Here is a 21403-nt window from a genome sequence, read left to right as displayed (position 1 = left end):
AAACAAAGATCAAGAAGAATTAACTATGCTTAAGGAACTCTATGATGTTAGATGCACCCTTCGTGGTGAAGCTCTTGTCAAGTTTGATTTCTTGATGGACTCACTCAAAGAAAAGGATGAGTCCATTGAGGAATTAGAATATCAATTGAATGAGAAGGAACGGAGATTCAATCTCCTAAGACAAGAGCTAAAAACCGAAAGGTGCATATCTCAAGGCCTTAAGCAACAAATTGAAACTTATGAACTTGATAAAGTTAAGGACCTAGAAACTATTGATAGGGCTCAATTATTGACCCAAGAGCTCAATGCTTCAAAGGAGGAACTTGAAGTTGCTCATGCTTCTCTCACTAGGGATCTTGACCACTTTGAAAGAGCTAACAAGCTTGTCAAGGATGAGCTCAAGAAACTTGGAGAGAATCATGATCTACTTCAAGAATCCTACAAAAAGGCTCTTGGATCAATGAAGGATCCCATTGATGTTGAAAAGCTTGCTTGTTCCTCCATTTCCTTTACTAGTGAGCATGCTAAACTTGTTGAGGAACATGTTCGTTTACAAGAGGAACTTTCTTTGCATGTTGAGACCAATGCATATCTTGAGTCCTTGGTGACCAAATATGGTCTTGACTATCATCCTAATGAATCTTCTTGTGAGCAAGCATCTATTCTTGAGGAAAATGTTAGGCTAACAAAGGAACTTGCAAAGTTCACCACCGCCAAGAACAAGATGGGATTGGATGACCTCTTGAGTAAGCAAAGGTCAAACAATCAAAAGTATGGACTTGGATATACCCCCAAGTCCCACAAGAAGAACAACTACAAGAAGGAGAAACCCGCTCAAGATAAGAACAAGAAGGTCACTAACAATGGCAAAGCCTCAAAGGGCAAAGCCACTAGTGGCAGGCCCCGCACGGGGCCAAACGATCACTATGCATTATTTGTTGATTATTATGGTGATGTCTATGCTAACTATGTTGGCCCTCCTAATGGCTATGCTTATAGAGAGTACTCAATTTGGGTACCAAAAGATATTGTTGCCATTACAAAGGAACCCATTAATCGATGGGTTCCTAAATCCTCTACTTGATTTTGTAGGGGTATTCCTCCTGGTCCAAAATGGGTGTTTGATAGTGGATGCACCAATCATATGACCGGAGGAAAAGGTGTGCTTGATCAATTCATTGAAGATATCCACAAGAAGTCAAGCATTACCTTTGGTGACAACTCAAAGGGAAAGGTACTTGGGTATGGCAAGGTAGCAATCTCTAAGGACTTGTGCCTTGAGACGGTTATGCTTGTTGAACACCTTGGCTATAACTTACTTTCTATATATCATCTTGCCGATGCCGGGTACAATTCATATTTCACTAAATATTATGTGCAAGTCTTTAGGAGTGACAATCTCAAATTGGTCCTTGTTGGATTTGTGGAGAACAACCTTTATGTGGTTGACCTCTCGAAAGAGAGCCCCTCCTTCTCCACATGTCTAATGGCGGCCAAGCATGACGAAGGATGGTTGTGGCATCGCCGCCTTGGTCATGTTAACATGAGGAATCTTAAACAACTCCTAAAGGGTGAGCATATTGTGGGACTAACCGGTGTTTCTTTTGAGAAAGATCGTGTTTGTAGTGCATGTGTAGCCGGAAAGCAACTCAAGAAGAAGCATCCCATCAAGAGTATTGTTACCACATCTAGGCCTTTGGAGCTCCTTCATTTGGACCTCTTTGGGCCATCACACTATGATACTCTTGGTGGAAGCAAGTATGGACTTGTCATTGTTGATGATTACTCAAGATACTCTTGGGTTTTTCTCCTTAAGTCTAAGGACGAGACCCATAGAGAGTTCATCACCTTCGCCAAGAAAGCTCAACGTAAGTATGAATCCGAGATCAAGGCAATTAGGACCGACAATGGCACCGAGTTCAAGAACTACACTATGCAAGAGTTTGTGGATGATGAGGGCATCAAGCATGAGTTTTCGGCGCCATACACCCCTCAACAAAACGGTGTTGTTGAAAGGAAGAACTGGACTATCATTGAGATGGCAAGAACCATGTTGAGTGAATTCAACTCACCCCACAACTTTTGGGGAGAAGCCATCTCTACGGCCGTCCACTACTCCAACCGGCTCTTCCTCCGTCCCCTCCACAACAAAACCCCATACGAGCTCCTTACCGGTAACAAGCCTAATGTCATGTATATTCGTGTCTTTGGATGCAAATGCCTTGTTAAGAACAACAAAGGAAAGCTCGGTAAATTTGAAACTAGAACCATAGAGGGTATATTTGTTGGATATGCGGAGAACTCTCATGCCTATAGATACTACAACCGGTCCTCCGGGACTATTGAAGTATCGTGTGACGTGGTGTTCTTGGAGGATAATGGCTCCCAAGTGGAGCAAGTTGTTCCATGTGTTGCAGGTAATGATGTTGATTCATCTAGTACCATCAAGCATATGGGCATTGGACACATCCGGCCCATGGAGGTTCATAATGATGATCAAGATGATGGAGTAGATGTCTCAAGCACGCCACAAGTAGAGCCTAGCTCAACTCAAGCCGAACCATCAAGTGCAACTCAAGAACCACCCTCCACTCAAGATGAGTCTCAATCCGAAGAACAAGAAGAAGACCCTCATTCCATGGAGCAAGATCATGATGACGATCAAGAAACATCCTCAACTCATGATCAAGCTCAAGTGGTCCCTCATGATCAAGTACTAGCAAGAGATGAATTCATTGATCATGAAGGAACCGTTCGGAAGATCAAGGCCGCTACAAGGGCAAGTGACATGAAAGTGGATCAAGTCCTTGGTAGCATCTCAAGAGGAGTGGTAACTCGTAGACACCATGCATTACTTATCACTTATTGTCAACATCATGCTTTTGTGTCTAGTTTTGAACCACTTAAGGTACATGAAGCCTTGGTCGATCCGGATTGGGTAATTGCCATGCAAGAAGAATTGGAGTGTTTCACTCGTAATGAAGTATGGTCTCTAGTTGAGAGACCCAAGGATCATCGCATCAATGTCATTGGGACCAAATGGGTATTCAAGAACAAGCAAGATGAGAATGGCATTGTTATACGAAACAAAGCAAGGTTAGTGGCGCAAGGGTTTGCCCAAATAGAAGGTATGGATTTTGAGGATACCTTTGCGCCGGTAGTCTGCCTTGAAGCTATTCGTCTTTTGCTTGCATTTGCATCTTTCCACAATTTCAAATTATATCAAATGGATGTGAAAAGTGCATTTTTGAATGGTCCCCTAAAAGAAATCAGATATGTGGCTCAACCCCTGGGTTTCGAAGACCCATGCCGACCCAACCACGTGTATTTACTCCATAAGGCACTCTACGGTCTCAAGCAAGCTCCACGTGCTTGGTATGAGTTCCTTAGGGATTTCTTACTACATGATGCGTTTTGCATGGGTACGGTCGATTCCACCCTTTTCACCAAGCGGGTTAAAGGGGGTGGCCTCTTTATATGTCAAATATATGTTGATGATATTATTTTTGGTGGAACTAACCCCAATCATAACAAAGCTTTTGAGCTATTGATGACTAGGAAATTTGAGATGTCCATGATGGGAGAGTTGAAGTTCTTTCTAGGCTTCCAAGTGAGGCAACTTGCAAAAGGCACCTTCATCTCTCAAGAAAAGTATGTGAAGGACATGCTCAAGAAATTCAACATGACCAATGCAAGTCCAATGAAGACACCCATGCCCGTAAAGGGGCAACTTGGTTCATGTGACGGTGAGAAGGATGTGGACATAAAGGTATATCGCTCCATGATAGGATCCTTGCTCTACCTTTGTGCCTCTAGGCCGGATATCATGCTAAGTGTAGGGATGTGTGCTCGTTTTCAATCCGCTCCCAAGGAGAGCCATTTAGTGGCGGTCAAACGGATACTAAGATACCTTGTTCTCACTCCTACTCTCGGGCTATGGTATCCAAAGGGGTCAACCTTTGAACTCATTGGCTATTCGGATTCCGATTGGGCCGGTGATAAGGTTGATCGGAAGTCTACCTCCGGGGCTTGCCAATTTATTGGCCGGTCATTGGTGAGTTGGTCATCCAAGAAACAAAACTCCACCGCCCTATCCACCGCCGAAGCCGAATACATATCCGCGGCATCTTGTTGCACTCAATTGTTATGGATGAAGCAAACCTTGAAAGACTATGGTGTGTCTCTTGGTACGGTGCCTCTTCTTTGTGACAATGAAAGTGCAATAAAGATCGCCAACAACCCGGTTCAACATTGTCGCACCAAACATATTGACATTCGCCATCACTTCCTACGTGATCATGTTGCCAATAAGGATATTGATCTCACTCATGTGGGAACAACCTACCAATTGGCGGATATTTTCCCTAAGCCTTTGGATGAAGCCTGCTTTGTTAACTTGAGAGGAGAACTTGGTATTCTTGATCCTAAAAACTTGGATTGATTAACTTCTTGCACTATATTCTTGCATTTATCTTGCTATCTAGCTTAGAGGTATAGCACATATGGGGATAGTCATTCTACCATATCTTGGTATGATGCATACCTATGTGTGCAACATAAATAGACCCAATGTCATTATATGGACCCAAGCATGTCTCTTCGAGGTCTCATGATATTTGCGCTTTCACATAGGGGGAGTAATCCCCCACCCCTCATTGAGCCTTCATTACAACTTGATTTGACTATATAAGGCCAAATGATCTTATTGCAAAAACTATTTCAAAATGCTCTTATGATTCTTGATATACTTCGAATCATGCCCATTGTAGCTATTTGTATCTTGTTTGCCTTTTCACTCCAATGGGTATGCCTAGAGAACTTTGTGTTTTCCAATCCCATGTCTATGCTCATCTCATCATCATCTATCTATCTATATGTACATGTCATCATATGAGCACTCACACACATTTACACAAAGAATAGGGGCAAAACGAGGAAAAATGACACATTTTTGGGAAAATTGACTCTGGCCGGTCACTGGCCCGGTCGGACCGGCTCAGGCGCCGATCGTCGGCCATCGGTCTCGGCCGGGCGCCCGACCGGCCGTGCGGGCTGTTATGTTTTGAAGAGGATACCCCTTGGGGATCTTCTTCCTCATTATCCCCCACCTCTCAAACCTCCATGGCCGCCGCCTCCACCATCTCCACCACACCCTAGGCACTTCCCACCACTAGATTCTCCCCAAACTTCACACAACCATAGATCGGGATCTCTCAAGCATCTTCACCAAAGCATTTGGTCCCTCTCAAGCTAGTTTGGGAGATCGTGGGGATTTGGTCCTCAAGCCTTCTTCACGAGTTCTTCTTGCTCACTTGGGCAAAGAGGACGATGTCTTCGGGTAAATCTTTCTCCCTATCCCTCTCCCTCTTGCTTTCCCTCTCCCATTGCCCATTGTTGAGGAAAGTTGAGAAAAGTTAGGGTTAGGGTTAGGGTTAGTAAGTCCTCATGCCACCTAGAGTGTCACACCCCTCCTATGCACATTGTTCACTCCCCTGGTATAATCTATGTTCAAGTTTGTGAGTTTTTGCATGATTTTGTGTCGAATTTCTGGGCAAACATCACAACTCAGCATGACCCGGTCTACAGCCCGGTCAACCGGCTTCTCGACCGGCTGGTCCGGCGCACCGCCCGGTCAACCGGATGGCTAACCGGCTCGCCCGGTCTGTCGTCCGGTCGGACCGGCTCCTGCGCCGGCTCGCCCAGCTTTTTCGCATGATCTCGTCGAGACACTTGAATATAGGCTATGCTTTTGGCTTCCTCACATATGCTGATGACATGTACACTTACCTCTTTGCTATCCTCTCCCTATTATGCTGATTCACAGGTGATGAATGGACTGATGCGGACCCTGGCCATGTTGCCAAGAGAGGGAGGCGCTCTGGGGTTCCACCACGGCGCTCCACTGGTCGTGCTCCTCAGACTACGGGTGGCAGCTCAACTGGAGGCCGAATCAAGAAAACTGCCAATAAGAGGAAAGATAAAGAGGCAGCACAGGATGGTGATGAGGTACTGCCAGATTTCCATGTTGGTAATGTGCATATTGGGGCATGGAGAAGACTCGTAGAGTCCAACCCCTATCGCTTTGAGGCACCCACTTACACAGGGGAGATCAATTTTTCTGGACCAACACACAGCAAGTCATGTGGGATGATTTCTATAACTCCCGCGAGCACATGAAGAAAGGCACCATTGTTATGCCCAAGGCCATCAAGGATGTCATTGGAATGTATGAAGCCACCAAGTTTCGCTTTGTGGTTGCGACCTTGAGGCGGATGGGATTGTATGATCTTATGTGCTTGACACCTACCGATGGGTGCTATTGTCCAACCTTGGTGAGACAGTTTCACACCGCACGCCTTTTTCCATGATGATGCCGCTCGGACTATGACTTGGATGACTGGCAAACAGAAATACACTTGCAACTATCTTGATTTCTGTGATGCCTTGGGGTTTGGTGGAGGGCGTGCTTCTGGCTTCAAGATATATTCTCAGCAGAAGTTCAACCGTGGGGACATTGCTGGTTGCTATCCGCCGGAACCCACACCTGGACCTCCCACCATCTCTCGGGATGTACTACTCCTACCTCTTACTTGCCAAGCTCTTCCGTGAGACTCTCATCGCAAGTCCGGCGATACAAGTGAATGCCGTGCATATCATCTCGAACTTGATGTACTATCGTCTCCCCGAGCACCGGCAACTTATTGATGGCTGTGATCTCATCTATCGCGAGTTACGGCGCTGTGTTCGCGAGAGGTTGACTCCCAATCTTGCCCAAGACGTTCAGCTGCTCATCAACAAGGTTGTGCCCGCACCTCTCAATACTCAAGGTGAGCGGGTCAGGTTGGAAGCTTTCAAAGTACCTACCCAAGGTGATAACCCGGATGTTCCTGAAATGATGCCTTCTGAGCGCCGGTCCAAGGCACGCCATGACCATGCTAGCTCCAGCTCCTCTCGTCGCCCACAGCGTGGTGTCGCACGGTTCTTCTCTCGCTTATGGCAGATGTGCAAAAATACAAATGATGTTGCACATCAAAGTCTCTCCTTGAACCAAGAGACAAGGAGGCGCCAAAATGAGTTCATGGCTGCTAGGAATGTGCCTATCCCTCCTCCTGGCCCTGAGTTGGAGCCTGTCCAAGCACCAGATCGGGAGATGCCTCTTCTCACCGATGAGATGTTCCGTGTAACTTTGATCCGTCTCTCGTGCTTTGGTGGTCCTACTCCTAGATTTGCTCATGCACCTCCTGCTGATGATGATGAAGAGGATGATGACGGTAATGAGGATGATGATGAAGAGGATGATGATGACGAGGATGACGATGGGGATGGTGATGGCAGCTCTCCATCCGCGGGGCACGAGTTCTATTGATGGGACGCTAGCATCTCTCCTCTTTTCTTCGCCTTTTTGGTGTTCCGATGCCAAAGGGGGAGAAGAGAGTAGAGTCTAGAATTACGGGGTTCTTTCGTTGTCACAAGCCATGGGAGTTGCTTTATTTGGATTTTATATGGCTTGTGCGTATTTGCTTTGATTTCTCAAGAACCATTTGCTACTTTGAATAATTCATGTATGGATATGTATGGACGACTATTATGTGTGCTACTCTATGTTAGGATAATCATGCTTTATGGATAATCATGCTTTATGCTTATATATGTTGATATACTTGTCCCTACCATGCTTGTTTCCTAAAGATATTGGGGGAGCTTCTCATATTCCACAAATGGTGCACTTTGCATTCAAACGCAAACTCTCCAAGTGCACACATTATGGGGGAGCTGTCGTAATATCTTATATGGAATTAAGGTTTAGAGCTTATCATAATATCTATGTGTTACTCTAGCTCGGTTTGTCATCGTATACCAAAAAGGGGGAGATTGTAAGGGTATTTTACCCTTATCCATTATTTTGGTATCTATGACACCGTGCTAGAGTATTTGGACTAATACATGCCTACAAGATGACTTTCAGGTATTAGCCAAAGAGGTATGATGGTGTAGCAATGGAACAAAAGGCAACAGGAGACCCCCCCAATTCGACGGAAAATCAGCTAGTTTTTCTGAGCCTGGCCGGTCACAGATCCGGTCGGACCGGCCCTGGCACCGGGCAGCCCGGTCACCAACCGGACCCGTAATCCGGTGCCATCCGGCAAGTTCCAAAGAAGAAGAGAAGCTCTCCGGTGTGCGTCCGGTCACCAGCCCGGTTTAGAACCGGTCGCTCGGGTCCACGGTCCCGGTTCGACCGGCGCTGATCGAGCGGCCCGGTCAGCAACCGGGTTCTCTGCGCTGTGACATCCGGCGACATCCAGCCCAGAAGCCTGCTTCGGTCAAGTCCCGGTCCCAGCTCGGTTGGAAACCGGCTGGCCTGCCTCAGGGGTCTGGCTCGACCGGGCTGTGGACCGGCCTGTCCGGCGCCAAATCCGGTTGACCGGGTTTCTCGAAGAATCTGCTGATGTGGCAAGTGACCAACGGCTGTATTTCGAAGAACACTATAAATAGGTCTTCTCCTACCTCTGAACAGTTAGGCACTACACTACAAACTGTTCTTGAGCTCTCTCTCTCATACTCCATTGCTAGAAACACCAAAAGCCTCAGATCTCCCTCCTCCTCCACCCAAACTCAAATCCCTCCGGGGAATCATTAGAGGAGGACCCGATCTACCGTTCTACCAAGCCAAATCTCATTCCCCCTTGTATTCATTGAGAAGCTTGCTTCCTAGGGTTCCTTGGAAACCCTAGGTAGGCAAGAGGAGTCCGGAAGCATCCGGGCTGTGGATTTGCTCCGGGCAAGATTGTGAAGGTTTGGAGGCTACCTCAAAGTCTACCACAAGTGAGTGAGCTATTCCTTCGTGGGATAGGCTCCGGAGAATAGGGTGAGCCTTCGTGGCGCGGGGAATCCTTCGTGGGACCTCCACTCCTCCAAACGTGACGTACCTTGTTGCAAAGCAAGGGAACACGGGAATACATCCTCGTCTCCGCGTACTATCGGTTATCTCTAACCGAACTCCTTACTTGTGATTTAACTGCCTGTGAGAGCCTTCGTGCTCGAGTTAGTTGTATCCTCATATAGGTTGCTTCACCTAGTTTGCATTAGGCTCATCTTTATATTCCGCAAAGCCTAATATTGCAAAGAAAGAATTAAAATTTGTAGAAACCTATTCACCCCCCCTCTAGGTTTACCATCTCTATACTTTCACAAATACATAATGAGGGGTGGGCTAATGGAAGAAATACCAGAAAAAGGCTTGGCTAAAATAATTGCACTGGGTAGAACATCAAAATTGGTTAGTCTAAATTTTGGAACCCACTTAACCAAACAACAGAGTGTTGGAGAGAGCTCACATACTTTCTCTGGGTTGATGCTGGAGTTGAACATGATGAGGGCGTAGCCGCCGGCTATCTCTGCCCGCCGTATATTTTAGGTTGATTTTTTTTTCGATAAAGGGAATATATTAATATCAAAAAGATACCAATTACACCCAGCCTCTGCAACAACGCACCACCCTAATGGCACTACGGATGCACACAGCCAAAAAAAGGAAAAGAAGACTAAGAAACAAAAGTCCCGCTACAGTATCTCGGGCCTAACAACAGCAGTACATCCACCGCCAAGACAACACCTGAATTACAGACTCTTCAAAAAACGACGCCTCCAAGAAGGGAACAGTGCTCAAACACCATCGTCGGCCGATCAAAGATCTTAGGTTTTCACCCTGAAGATAGTCCCCACTCTCAAAACAATGCCTCCACCAAGGCCATTGCCAGGCACAACCAGTTAAGGTCAGACCTTGGGTTTTCACCCTGAAAGGTAGGACTCTGCGCTTCACCTGTGTTGTCGCCCCCACTTTCATACCGCTGCTGTGAAGCCCGGAACACCAAGCCAGTCTCTCAACAGCGCGGAGACTTGAACCTCCCTTAGCTAGTCCTCCCCTCCGGCCTTCATGAAATTCTCTTCTTCCGACTTTCATCATGGATCCATAGTCACTTGATGTCAACACAGAAAAAGAGCTTCGCGCCGCTCCCTCCAGAACCAAACGGTCGGAATAAAAGCATGGGTGCGCACGACCGAATACCTCCGATCCAGCAAACTCCAGGCAAAAAGCATTGTTACATTCGCCGGCGGAGCCTTCCGGAACTCAACCCTCCGGCCAGATCACGAGTCCAAGCCTCCGGTAGGTCCTCCTCTTCACGCAAGAGAGGCCCTAGGACCGCCGCCTTTATACAGGTCGGACCCCCACGTCGGCGACCATCCCGGGCTGGCCAATCCAGCCCTCCACCGGCGACACCATCGCCGGCTTCCATGCTCCTCCATCTCGCTGCCGGATCGCGGTGATAGATCAAAAGATCCACCACCACCAACCGCAGGCCGACCCTCTCCGACGCAGAAGAGAGCCACCTCCTCCGTCGATCCCAAGGCTGCTGCCCCGGGCGCCCTCGTGACGCGGAAGAAGCCCGAGATCACCTCCACGACCGACTAGAGGCGGGGAGGAAGGCATGGCGCAGACCGAGGGCCTGGCCGCCGCCCACCACCAGCCCCTGCCGGTGTGCTGCGGATGGAAGCCTACGAGAGGGGAGGGGGACCGCATCGCAAGAGCCGCCGCCGCCCCATCACCATCCGCCCATGGAGGAAGAGGGGCCGTTATATTAATCTACATGGGGCGCCCATGGGGCGCCCGCAGAAAACTCGTGCTCCCGCCGCCATGGCCAGTGACCTTGTACATTGTCTGTGGCCAGCGGCAGTGCCGGCGGGAGGGTAGGTCATGTGGTTGGCATCGACAGGAGGGCTGGTCGCCTTCTGCTGGGAGAAAAGGGGCAGGGGCGTTCTTAATTAGGTAAGATCTGATTTATTTTTTGACGGACTTGTATGATTTTAGTTAGCTAAGTTCTAATTTGATTGCATGTTTAGCAATAGAGAGACAGAGAGGATTTGATAAATTAGAGTTGATTATACTGGTAACATAGAGTGATTTTAACTAAATAGGAAAGAGAGGATTTGATTGTGCTAAAAAAATAAGGAAAGAGATGATTTGATTGATCCCACAAAGCACGTAACTGAAATGCATCGGACGGAGTATGTGATTAACGCTCCAGATGTTCCCAATCTCCTTCACCAAACGTATTGTACGATCTACGATGAACTTTAATATAATAGTATAGATGCATATAAATTATTTATAATGAACTTTTATACTTACTCATAACTCATTACATTAATGTTGTTCAGAACTGATCTTAGTGTTGTTTTTTCACGAAGCTTTGTTGTGCATCATTACAAACGTTTTCAGACTAACTTTCTTACTAATTTGCAATGGAAACTATAGTTGTTTTTCTATGAAAATGTGCCATTATAATAAACATTTATTAATTCGTGCATAAGTGAAAAATAAAAGGTACAAATTGACATGCCTCTACTAGTGCCAAGTGGATGCGTTACTAATATGCGTTATGTTGTATTCTTATGTCCATTTTATAAATTCTTAAATACTAAATATCTTTGTAGAGAGCTCTAGAGGTTTTTCTAAATGAGTTCTACTTGCGTTTCATAGAGCTTCTCCTGTCCTACCTTCTTTTTTTTTGAACATAAAAGATATATTAACCATTAACCATCGGAGTCTCCTGTCCTACCTTAAGTGGCACTTATAGGCTATAGCTCACTAGAATTTAAACCTCGGGTGTAACACTTTAGTGTTTTATAAAGGTAAAATATTTTTTCAGTGAAAGACGACGTTCCTATTAGTAGCGAGATGTCTGTGTTAAATTCATCTGTCTCAAGACCCCTAGATCAATTTCTGAACTCAGTCTATCAAGGTGCTCATGGAACTAGAATATGGTAGGTTCGTTAATAGGAGCAAGTGTATTACCCTAAACCTCAAATCTTCAAAGCATTTTAGGAATTGAGAATTGGCATTTTTTGTCACTTTTGAGGGGTGAAAAACAGAGACAAAGACTGGAACCCTCAAACCCTGAAAAACAGAGGCCCACTGGTCAACCCGACAGTTACTGGCACCGATGAGCGGTGGAGGCGGCGCTCCCATGGCCTCCTGTATGCGCGGAAGGGCGCGTTCAAGAGAGGAGGCCGCGGCGAACCTGATGGTGGCGGCGCCGCTCCTTCATGGCCGTCGGAGCTCGGCCGGCGACGAGCTGCGGGGCGGCCGGCGCGGGCGCGTGTGGCGGCGGAGTTCTAGGGAGAGAGGGGGAGTGCGGAGGGGCTCGGCGGGACAAGGAGCTCACCCCGGAGTCGATGGTGGCGACGGCGGCGACAGGGGAGGCCGGGAGGCGCCGTGGCGCTCGACGACATCGGCGGCCGGACTTGGGGAAGATGGGGTTGGCAACGACGATTGGGGGCGCCTGCGGCCGATTCCTCTGGTGAGGAGGCTCGGGCGGGCGAGGCGGAGCTAACGGCAGTCGCGGCGGGGCGTGGGATGGCCGGTAGCGGCGGGGTGAGGTGGCGTCTGCCGGCGGCCTGGGTTTGGAGGCGGCAGGCGGGGCTGAAATTTCCCTCCGCGCGCGTGGGGGAATAGAAGTTGAAGGGGTTGGGCCTCTCCAACACTCACTTGTACAGGTTGGGAGGAGTAATAGGGGTCCGGCCCTTAAATTTTTTGATGGTTCGAGGGTTAAAGGGTTCTAGTCTACGTCGTTTTTTGATCGAAAACTGTAAAATATCGGTTATTTTTGAGAATTTAAAAGTTTAGGGTACTAATAGTGATGCTCTTATGTTTGTGCGGCGTGTGCACCTGAACTGTATTTTGGAAGAAAAAAACTGGCATGATAAGTTAGTAGTAGTGGCCACGTCGTAGACATGCTGTCCACATATTTACACACAATATCCTTGTCGAAGGAGAAAACGAGTCGACAAAAAAAATAACAGAACGCTGTAAAGAAGAAGAGCAGGAAATCCAGTTGTAAACGTGACCTTTGACGGCCGGTCATCAGAAAACATTGACTGACATTGGTCCAAGATCTCAAGAAAACCACGAGAGCTTCACGTCACGTGGTAGATGGGCATCGACGGAAAACTCCTCCGACGCCACCGCCGAAATCGACGTCCCTGAGGCTGGCATAGGGAACTGCGACCAAGGCGACACTGGCCTCAGCGGCGGCCAGGCGACCGGACCGCACGGCCGGCGACCAGCACGCGCGCGCACCCCGTGGAGTCGTCGCCTCCGTCATCAGCAAAGTACAGTGGCCCGAGCGGCGCGAACGCGGCAGCACTGCTGCAGGAGGACGCGCCGACGGTCCGAGCGGCGGCGCTGGAGGAGGAGGGGCGCAGAAGAAATGCAGCGCCGCGGCGGCGGCAGAGCTCCACCACCGGCGGCGCCGCTTGTCGCTGTGCTGCGTGCCTGCGTCTGCATGCGCTGGCGTGTCTTGGAGATGGGCTTGTAGAAATGTTGCGGATAGAATAAAGCTTACCGCTGAAAATGGCTAGAAGGAGGTGCGGCCGTGCGGGAGATGCAGGGCGTGCTGACGCCGTCCAATTCCTCAGGCTCGTTGCGACTCCAGTTGCTTCCGATGATCTAGTCGCCGAGCTGCCGGTGCGAACTGCGAACGATGGGCGCGCTGAGGCGCATGGCAATTTAGACCATGAGCCCCACGCACGCCTCTGTTTGGGAAGACGGCGTCGAGGTGCCGGCACCGCGCCCATGACGCCGGCCATAACCACGCCCACGTCCACCTGCAGCAAGCCCGCATGTTTACAGTGTCCTGCAACACCATGGATACCCTTGCCGTTGTCTCCGTCACATCAGCCAGCTCTAACAAGGGTGTCGCTGACGTGGTCATCAACGTCGTCGCCTCCCCCCTCCCTGCTCTTGTCCCGCACCTGGCTGTTATTGACACGGAGTGCATCTACAGGAACTTGTCAAGATCCAAACCAACACAGCCTCATGATTGACAAAAGAGAGCCTGGAGCATGAAAGAGAGCGAGGGGCCAATATCTCATTGAGCACACAAACCAAATTGAGGTCCTGATCAGGGGATAGTCTCCCTATTTTGCCTGAGAGAGAGAGAGAGAGAGAGAGAGTTAACGAAAACGAGGGGATCACATACAAATTTATTTTCTATATCGACGTTAACGGAAAGGCAAAGATTTTGTGCTGATTTTGTTTTCTCAAGTGGGGGTTGGGTTGTACGGCATATGAACAAAAACAAGGCAACAAACAATCTTTATCCGAGCTAAAGGATCATTCATTAACTTGATTGATCAACAAGAAGATACCATACAGTTGCATATGTTAAAAAACTAAATGGTATTGATGCTGATTGATGGCTAACGATGAAATTATTTTGGAAAGTAAAGAAGACGAATGTCGTCTTTGTATCAGGAGCGGTGGATTGCTGATTTACAGTAGATCGAACGGTCTAAATGGTCTCAATATACTTCACCAAACATTTTGTACGATCTATGACCAACTCCAATATTCAAAAATATATATAACTTATTTATAATGAACTTTTATACTTATTCATAACTCATTACATTAATGTTGTTCAGAACTGATCCTAGTGTTGATTTTTCATGAAGTTGTTGTCCATCATTACAAACCTTTTCGGACCAACTTTCTACTAATTTGCAATGGAAACTATAGTTGTTTTTCTATAAAAATGTGCCATTATAATAAACATTTATTAATCCGTGCATAAGTGAAAATAAAAGGTACAAAATGACATGCCTCTACTAGTGCCAAGTGGATGCGTTACTAATATGCGTTATGTTGTATTCTTATGTCCATTTTATAAATTCTTAAATACTAAATATCTTTGAAGAGAGCTCTAGAGTTTTTTCTAAATGAGTTCTACTTGCGTTTCATAGAGCTTCTCCCGTCCTACCTTAAGTGGCACTTATAGGCTATAACTCACTAGAATTTAAACCTTGGATTTAACACTTTAGTGTCTTATAAAGGCAAACTATTTTTTCAGTGGAAGACGTCGTCCCTATTAGTAGCGAGATGTCTGTGTTAACTTCATTTGTGTCAAGACCCCTTAGATAATTTTGAACTCAGTCTATCAAGATGCTCGTAGAACTAGAGTATGCGAAGGTTCGTTAATAAGAGAAAGTGTATTATGTTTGTGCGGCGTCCGCGCCTGAACTGTATTTTGGAAAGGAAAGTGCTGGGCGTCCCCCGGGGGATCTGATTTCCCAGCCCCCGGGTCGCCAGCCGTCGGATCGGTCATCTTGGACGGTCAGATCTGGTTTTACTGAATGTAGCAAAAAACACCTCCCGGCAGCAAAAAAATAACTCGCTTTTGCTACATTGTAGCAAAAAACGGTTCGCCCCATGAAATAAAAGAAAAAGTCTAAGCTCGCCGGAATCTCGCCGGAGACTCGCCGGAGACCGCGTAGCAAAAAAATGGTAATGTAGCAAAAAATAGATATCATCGGAGACGTTGACGGGGAACTCGCCGGAGAACTCACCGGAGACCTTGCCGGAGACCCCAGTAGCAAACACATTTAGCAATTGTAGCAAAACCGTAAAAAAAATGTAGCAAAAAAATTATTCATATATTGCAAATCCTTGGAGACATCAATGGTGACCTCGCCCGCAGTCGGCAGCAGCGCCATTCAAGGTTGAAGCAACTCCATGCAACCGAAGGTAGCAATGCCTGGAACCGCCAGTAGCAACGCCTGACACCTAAGTTAGCAAAGCAGTCCTCCGCCGGTAGCAACCTCGAAGGGCTAAGTTAGCAAAATCGGTCTTCACCGATAGCAACACCGAAGGCCTAAGGCAGCAAACTTCCGAAGACGCGCGGTGCCGGCGCATGGTTGTGCTTGTAGCACCAGCAGCACCTCCGCCTGAGATTTCCGAAGCTGCAGGTGGTTCCCGGGACAGTGAATAGCGCCGGGAGAGGAATGTCCAGAAAGAGAAGGTACCGGGCGGCGCGCGGCAGGAGCCCACCAGGGACACGGCAGCAGCCCACCAAGGACGCGGCAGCGGTGCGCCGCATGAACTCCATGGCGCACGCATCGAGCGGCAGGGAGGCGGCCGCACACGGGAACTCCATGGCGCACGCATCGAGCCGCTGAGATGCGGCAGCCGCGCGACTCAGAGGAGGCTCCGACGAGCGGCCGGGAGGCTACGCCGGCGAGCGGCCGGGAGGCAGCGGCGCGTGGCACGGGAAGCGGCGCCGGCGCGCGGCGGGGAGGCGGCGGCGCGTGGCTCGGGAGGCAGCGGTGCGTGGCATGGGAGGCGGAGCCGGCGAGCGGCTGGGAGGCGGAGCCGGCGAGCGGCTGGGAGGCGGCGGCGCGTGGCTGGAGGCGGCGCCGGCGAGCGGCTGGAGGCGGCGGCGCGTGGAGGTTGGGCACAGGAGGATAAGGCAGAGATAGGAAGAAGAAAGAAAAAAAAAAGGAAAGAGTGTGGAGCCAGGCATGTGGAGCGATGCGTGCATCTAACGGCCCTCCACCCGGGGGCTGAAAACGCGTGATCCCCCGGGGGTTTTCCTTTTGGAAAAGAAAAAAAAACTGGCATGATGAAGTTAGTAGTAGTGGCCACGTCATAGACATGCTGTCCACACATTTACACACAATATCCCTGACGAAGGAGAAAACGAGTCGACAAAAAAAAATACAGCACGCTGTAAAGAAGAAAAGCAGGACAGTTGTAAACGTGACCTTTGACGGCCGGTCATCAGAAAACATTGGTCCAAGATCTCAAGAAAGGCACGAAAAGCTTCACGTCACGAGGTAGATGGGCATCGACGGAGCGGCCCATCCTGCTCCTCCGACGCCACCGCCGAAATCGATGTCCCTGAGGCTGGCATAGGGAACTGCGACCGAGGCGACGCCGAGCTCGGCGGCAGCCAGGCGACCGGACCGCACGGCTGGCGACCAGCACGTGCATCCCGTGGCGTCGTCGCCTCCGTCATCGGCAAAGTACAGTGGCCCGGTCGGCGGGAACGTGGCAGCACTACTGCAGGAGGACGCGCCGGCTGTCCGAGCGGCGGGGCTGGAGGAGGGGCGCTTTAAGAAGAAGTGGAGCGCCGCGGCGGCGGCAGAGCTCCACCACCGCCGGCGCCGCTTGGTGTCGCTGTGCTGCGCCTGCGTGCGTTGGCGTTTCTTGGAGATGGGCTTGTGGAGCTTGAACCGCTTCGTCTCGGGCTGAGAATGCAGCAGACGGTACGGTTCAGCAACTGATTCAATTGACAAATGATGTGTGGAATTTATTGACTGGAGACTTACCGGCTGGGGGAAGCAGAGGAGCTGGGGGTCGAAGCCGTAGTCGCTGAAGTGGTGCGGCGGCTCCGTCTCGTCGGCGGCCGCCGTGAACGGGAAGACTGGTGTCGTCGCCGTCGTCATCGCGGCCACCACCCTCTTCTTCCCCATCACTGTAGCCGATTATATTGAGAAGCTCGTGGAAGCTATGGTTTCAGCGAATGTTTGTTTGTGCGCGTGCTTCTCGGGAGCAATAAACTGGCCGAGTTCGATCGATTAGTGCCGGAGAGTGTCGAGATAGGAGGGAGCTGGTCCTGCCGGTGATGAGTAGTGGGGGCGGGGAAAGTGACCGTTGCAGCCGATGCTCCCACGCGCGTGCCTGCTTGGACTTTCATGGCTGTCTTTCCCCCCCCCCCCCCTTCCTTTTTCAGAACTATACCAACACGCCTTTTTCTAGATGCACCTCGCTCTGTCTCTCTCTCATTGATGCTGGTTGCTGGAACGAGCTTACTGCAAGCATCTCCATCCGCAGCTCCAAATAGGCGTCGGCAGGTGCGCCGGTATTGTTATATGGGGGTCGCCGGAAGAGCATCTTTTATTTGGGGAGGTTGCTCCCACACCGGTGCCCTGTAGTGTAGCTCCAATAGAAATTTTAATTTAGATTGATATTTAAACACCGATTTTAAACGAAATTCATACAAAATTTATACAAAAGTACGTCGAATTGATACAAAACGAAATTCAAACAAAATTTAAAAATCAAATTTAAAAACGTAAACTTAATCAATCTACTACGGGGCACGCGACGGGTCTGCCTCGTCGTCGTTCTTCGCCTTTGCCGCCTGCATCCGTGCCCGCCTCTCGGCCCTTGCTTCGCGCATCTGGCGGTGGAGCATGGCGGCTGATGTCGCAGGATCTTGCCGGCGGCGCCGTCCCCGTGCTTCCCGCCTTTACTCGTTATCGGCGTGCCTCGCTTGCTCGCGGGCGAACGCGTCATAGTGGCGATGAGCGTTGAGGGAGGCGAGCTCCTGTCGCTCTGCCTCCATCAGTAGGCGTCCCGCCTCCTCCGTGGCCCCTCGCTAGCGCGAATCTCGAGGGCGTGCTCGAGATTAGCGTCGTTGATGAACTCTCACCGCTCCTCCTTCAACGTCTGGAACCGCTGCGCGTTCAACGACGTCAGGATCGCCGCCTGCTCCGGGTCGGGGGGGTGCCTACGGCTGCTCACCCCACTGTGCCGCCTCCTCCGCCGCCTCAACTTCCGCATCGGCGAAGTTGGCCTCGCGCCACACCGCGAACCTTGGGTCTACGTCGTCGTCGGAGCTGTTGTCCGCGTCGGGCTCCGGCTCCGGCTGCGGTGGTGGTGGTGGCGGCAGGACACGGCCGTTGAGGCCCAGCATTGAGTACGTCGTCTTCAGACGGTGCGGCATTTTGAGGTGGAGAGGAGAGAATGGCGCGGTGGCGGTGGTGGCGTCGGGCTCCGGCTCCGGCTGCGGTGGTGGACGGCGTCCGTACTATATAGCGGCGACAACTGCCCGCATTAACGGCGACGTACGCGACTGGATGCCGCGTGGCCAGTCGCTGCTCTCGTGGCCGCTTCGATTTGCACGCGAGACCATTAAACGCCGACGACCAACCTTCCCGCGTCGCGGCCGATGCGAACCACCGCGTCCAGTCGCTGACAAGGCGCCCCCACCCGCGAAAATCGTCGTTCCGCGAGGCGCCGGCGCGCCCTATTCGCGCCCTTGGTCAAGGGGCCGGCACGGGGTTGCCGACGATTCTATTGGGCTCGAAAATTGGTCGGCGCCATTTGGGGCGTGCCGGTGAGAGCCCATTTTCGCTCCCGGCCCCCAAATTGCTATCGGGGCCGCCGGTGGAGATGCTCTTACTGATGCAGGCCGATCAGTATCATCCATTCATTTGTCCTACTCTCTGGACGTGGGCTTAATCTAGTGGTTGGGCTTAAGAGCAACTCCAGCTGTTGGTGCCTCCCAACGGCCAAAGCCAACGGTAAATAGTGTCGAGTTGGATGAAACTTTGGTGTGGGGAGCGTCGAAGTTCCAGCGGTCTCCCAGGTAGACGCCCGGAGATCGGCGTTTTTGTTTTAGTTTCACAAATAAACGTTACAGTTCGGCAAATTTGAATTTTTTTGCCAATATTTGTCTTATTTTTACAAATAAACATAACAGTTCAACAAAATAAGCAAATAATTTGACAAGTTTTTAAACAAATCAAATGGAAACCAGTTGGTGTTGCCTCGAAGCCTCCATATGTGCTCCACCATATCATCCTGCAGTTGGTTGATGCATTGTGGAGTCGCGAATCGCCTGACGCATAGAGATGAACACAGCCCACGATGCCGGCACCTGGTGATTAGGATGTGCAAGAGGACCCTCTCTGTCATATGGTGCAGCTTGTTCGCTCAGAGGTATCAAATACTTTCGCTCATTCTCGATAATCATATTGTGTAAGCACACACAACAGTTCATCACCTCCCACATCTGATCTTTGGACCAAGTCAAAGCAGGGAACCGGACTACAACAAATCTCTGCCGGAGGACACCAAATGCACGCTCGACGTCCTTTCGGCAACTTTCTTGTTCCTTGACAAACTCCACATCCTTCAGGAGGATGGAGCTTGAGATAGTCTTCACAATGTTGCCCACTTTGGATAGATACCTGTTGACTGCCAAAACCCACCGGCGGGCAGCGGCTTGTCAACACTGTAGAGCCGGGAAGAGCCTAGAGCTGCGGCTGGCTGAGACCCCTCCGAGCGACGGCCCGCAATGCTCTTCTGGTCACACGCGGCGATGCGAAGTGCAAGGGCGTGCCACCTGACCTATACCTGGTCAGGAAGGTGATGGGGATGCCTCGCTTAGTTTCCTGCATGGCATACACGTAAACATTAAATACGAGCCTCGATCGGCTCTCAAAGTTATCTCGTGAATCGGCTCAAAGAGCCGATCCACCCATGATTCGTACGGGGTGCACGAATATATGGTGATCCTGCTTGATCAAGATAAAGCTAATGAGATCTACGACGATTTAGGGTTTTCACCGCATAATCGGATCATCCTACTCCAGGTTGGGCCTCGCGGCCACGCACGGTGATCGTAAGCCGATCCTAAACAAGGCCTAAAAACCAACATGAAGTTGATCCTCGGAACATCCTGTTTAGGACTTGCGAACGCCACCCTACGTGCCGCTGGATCCTCCCCCCCTTTGTAAGGCCTAACTATTGCAGATATTAAACTAATCCTTGCAGAACAAGGAGCAATCGTAACGGATCAGATCTACTAAATAATGATCAAGCGGGGTGCCGCCCCCACACCTGAGACAGATGTGAGGGCGGCTAGACATGCAAGGGTTGCACTACGTAAGCATGTTATACGAAGAGCTATGCTAACCCTAACACATCTATGATAACTACGTTGCTCGCCATCAAAGACGCTTCAGTACGAGCAACGCATGAACAACGTGGAGCTTGTGCTGCCTAGATCGCAAGATGCGATCTAGGCAGCATGTCGCTTCCCTGGTAGAAACCCTCGAGACGAAGGAGTTGGCGATGCGCCGAGATTGGTTTGTTTTGGGTTGAACGTGAGTTGTTTATTCCATAAACCCTAGATACATATTTATAGTCCAAGGGACTTTCTAATTCAGGCGTGCACCTAACCGTGCACGGGTAAAACTCTAACTCCTAACTTAAGATACGATCTAATAAATTACAGATACATGGGCAATCTAGCCCAACTTTGCATATAAGGCCGATCTTCGTATTCTCTCCATATATAACCTTCAAGCTTATCTTGATCGTGGCCCACCTCCGACTTGGTCAAATTCTGGTGATAACACATGCCCCCCTGGTTTTGGGAAATAACATTTCCAAAATCATTATGCTTATCTTCGTCGGGTCATGTCATGATATAGCAGAGTCGTCGCAGCATCCGTCACCATTATGCCCTGTCAGCTCTTCTGGAAAACTCGATAGCTCTGCATCACTTCCTTGGAATCTGTAATAGCGTTAAATTCCCGCCAAACTCCCCATTATTCAACCGTGCCGATCGATTAGCCCTCTTCATCCTCTGATCTGACCACCGACCTTTCTTTCCAATCTATCCCCCCAAGCGAGCCAATGTCGGAGCCCGAGTGGGACTTTAGTGAGGACGATGATGACGACGCAGAGGAAGAAAACTCCAGTCGAGGGCTAGAGCAGCGGTGACGAGGAATTCTCCGGAAACAGCGCCGGTGATAGCTACGATGCTGACGA

General features: G+C 49.8%; 1 protein-coding gene across 2 annotated transcripts; it reads right to left on the bottom strand.

Moving 5' to 3' along the window:
- Nucleotides 1–16455: 16455 nt before the first annotated feature.
- LOC127317449 (uncharacterized) lies at nt 16456–17527 on the bottom strand. 2 transcript variants are annotated; one of them, XM_051348014.2, is made up of 2 exons: nt 17167–17512; nt 16456–17085 (listed from the first exon to the last, which is right to left on the bottom strand). In XM_051348014.2, the coding sequence occupies exons 1-2, from the start codon at nt 17308–17310 to the stop codon at nt 16660–16662; spliced, it is 570 nt and encodes a 189-aa protein (XP_051203974.1). In that variant the 5' UTR covers nt 17311–17512; the 3' UTR covers nt 16456–16659. The 2 variants fall into 2 exon arrangements, with proteins under 2 accessions (XP_051203974.1, XP_051203969.1); XM_051348009.2 differs by having other exon boundaries at nt 16456–17527.
- Nucleotides 17528–21403: the final 3876 nt, after the last annotated feature.

The sequence above is a fragment of the Lolium perenne genome, chromosome 1 (genome assembly GCF_019359855.2).
Source record: "Lolium perenne isolate Kyuss_39 chromosome 1, Kyuss_2.0, whole genome shotgun sequence".
Lineage (NCBI taxonomy): Eukaryota > Viridiplantae > Streptophyta > Magnoliopsida > Poales > Poaceae > Lolium > Lolium perenne.
This window is presented reverse-complemented; position numbering and strand designations above follow the sequence as displayed.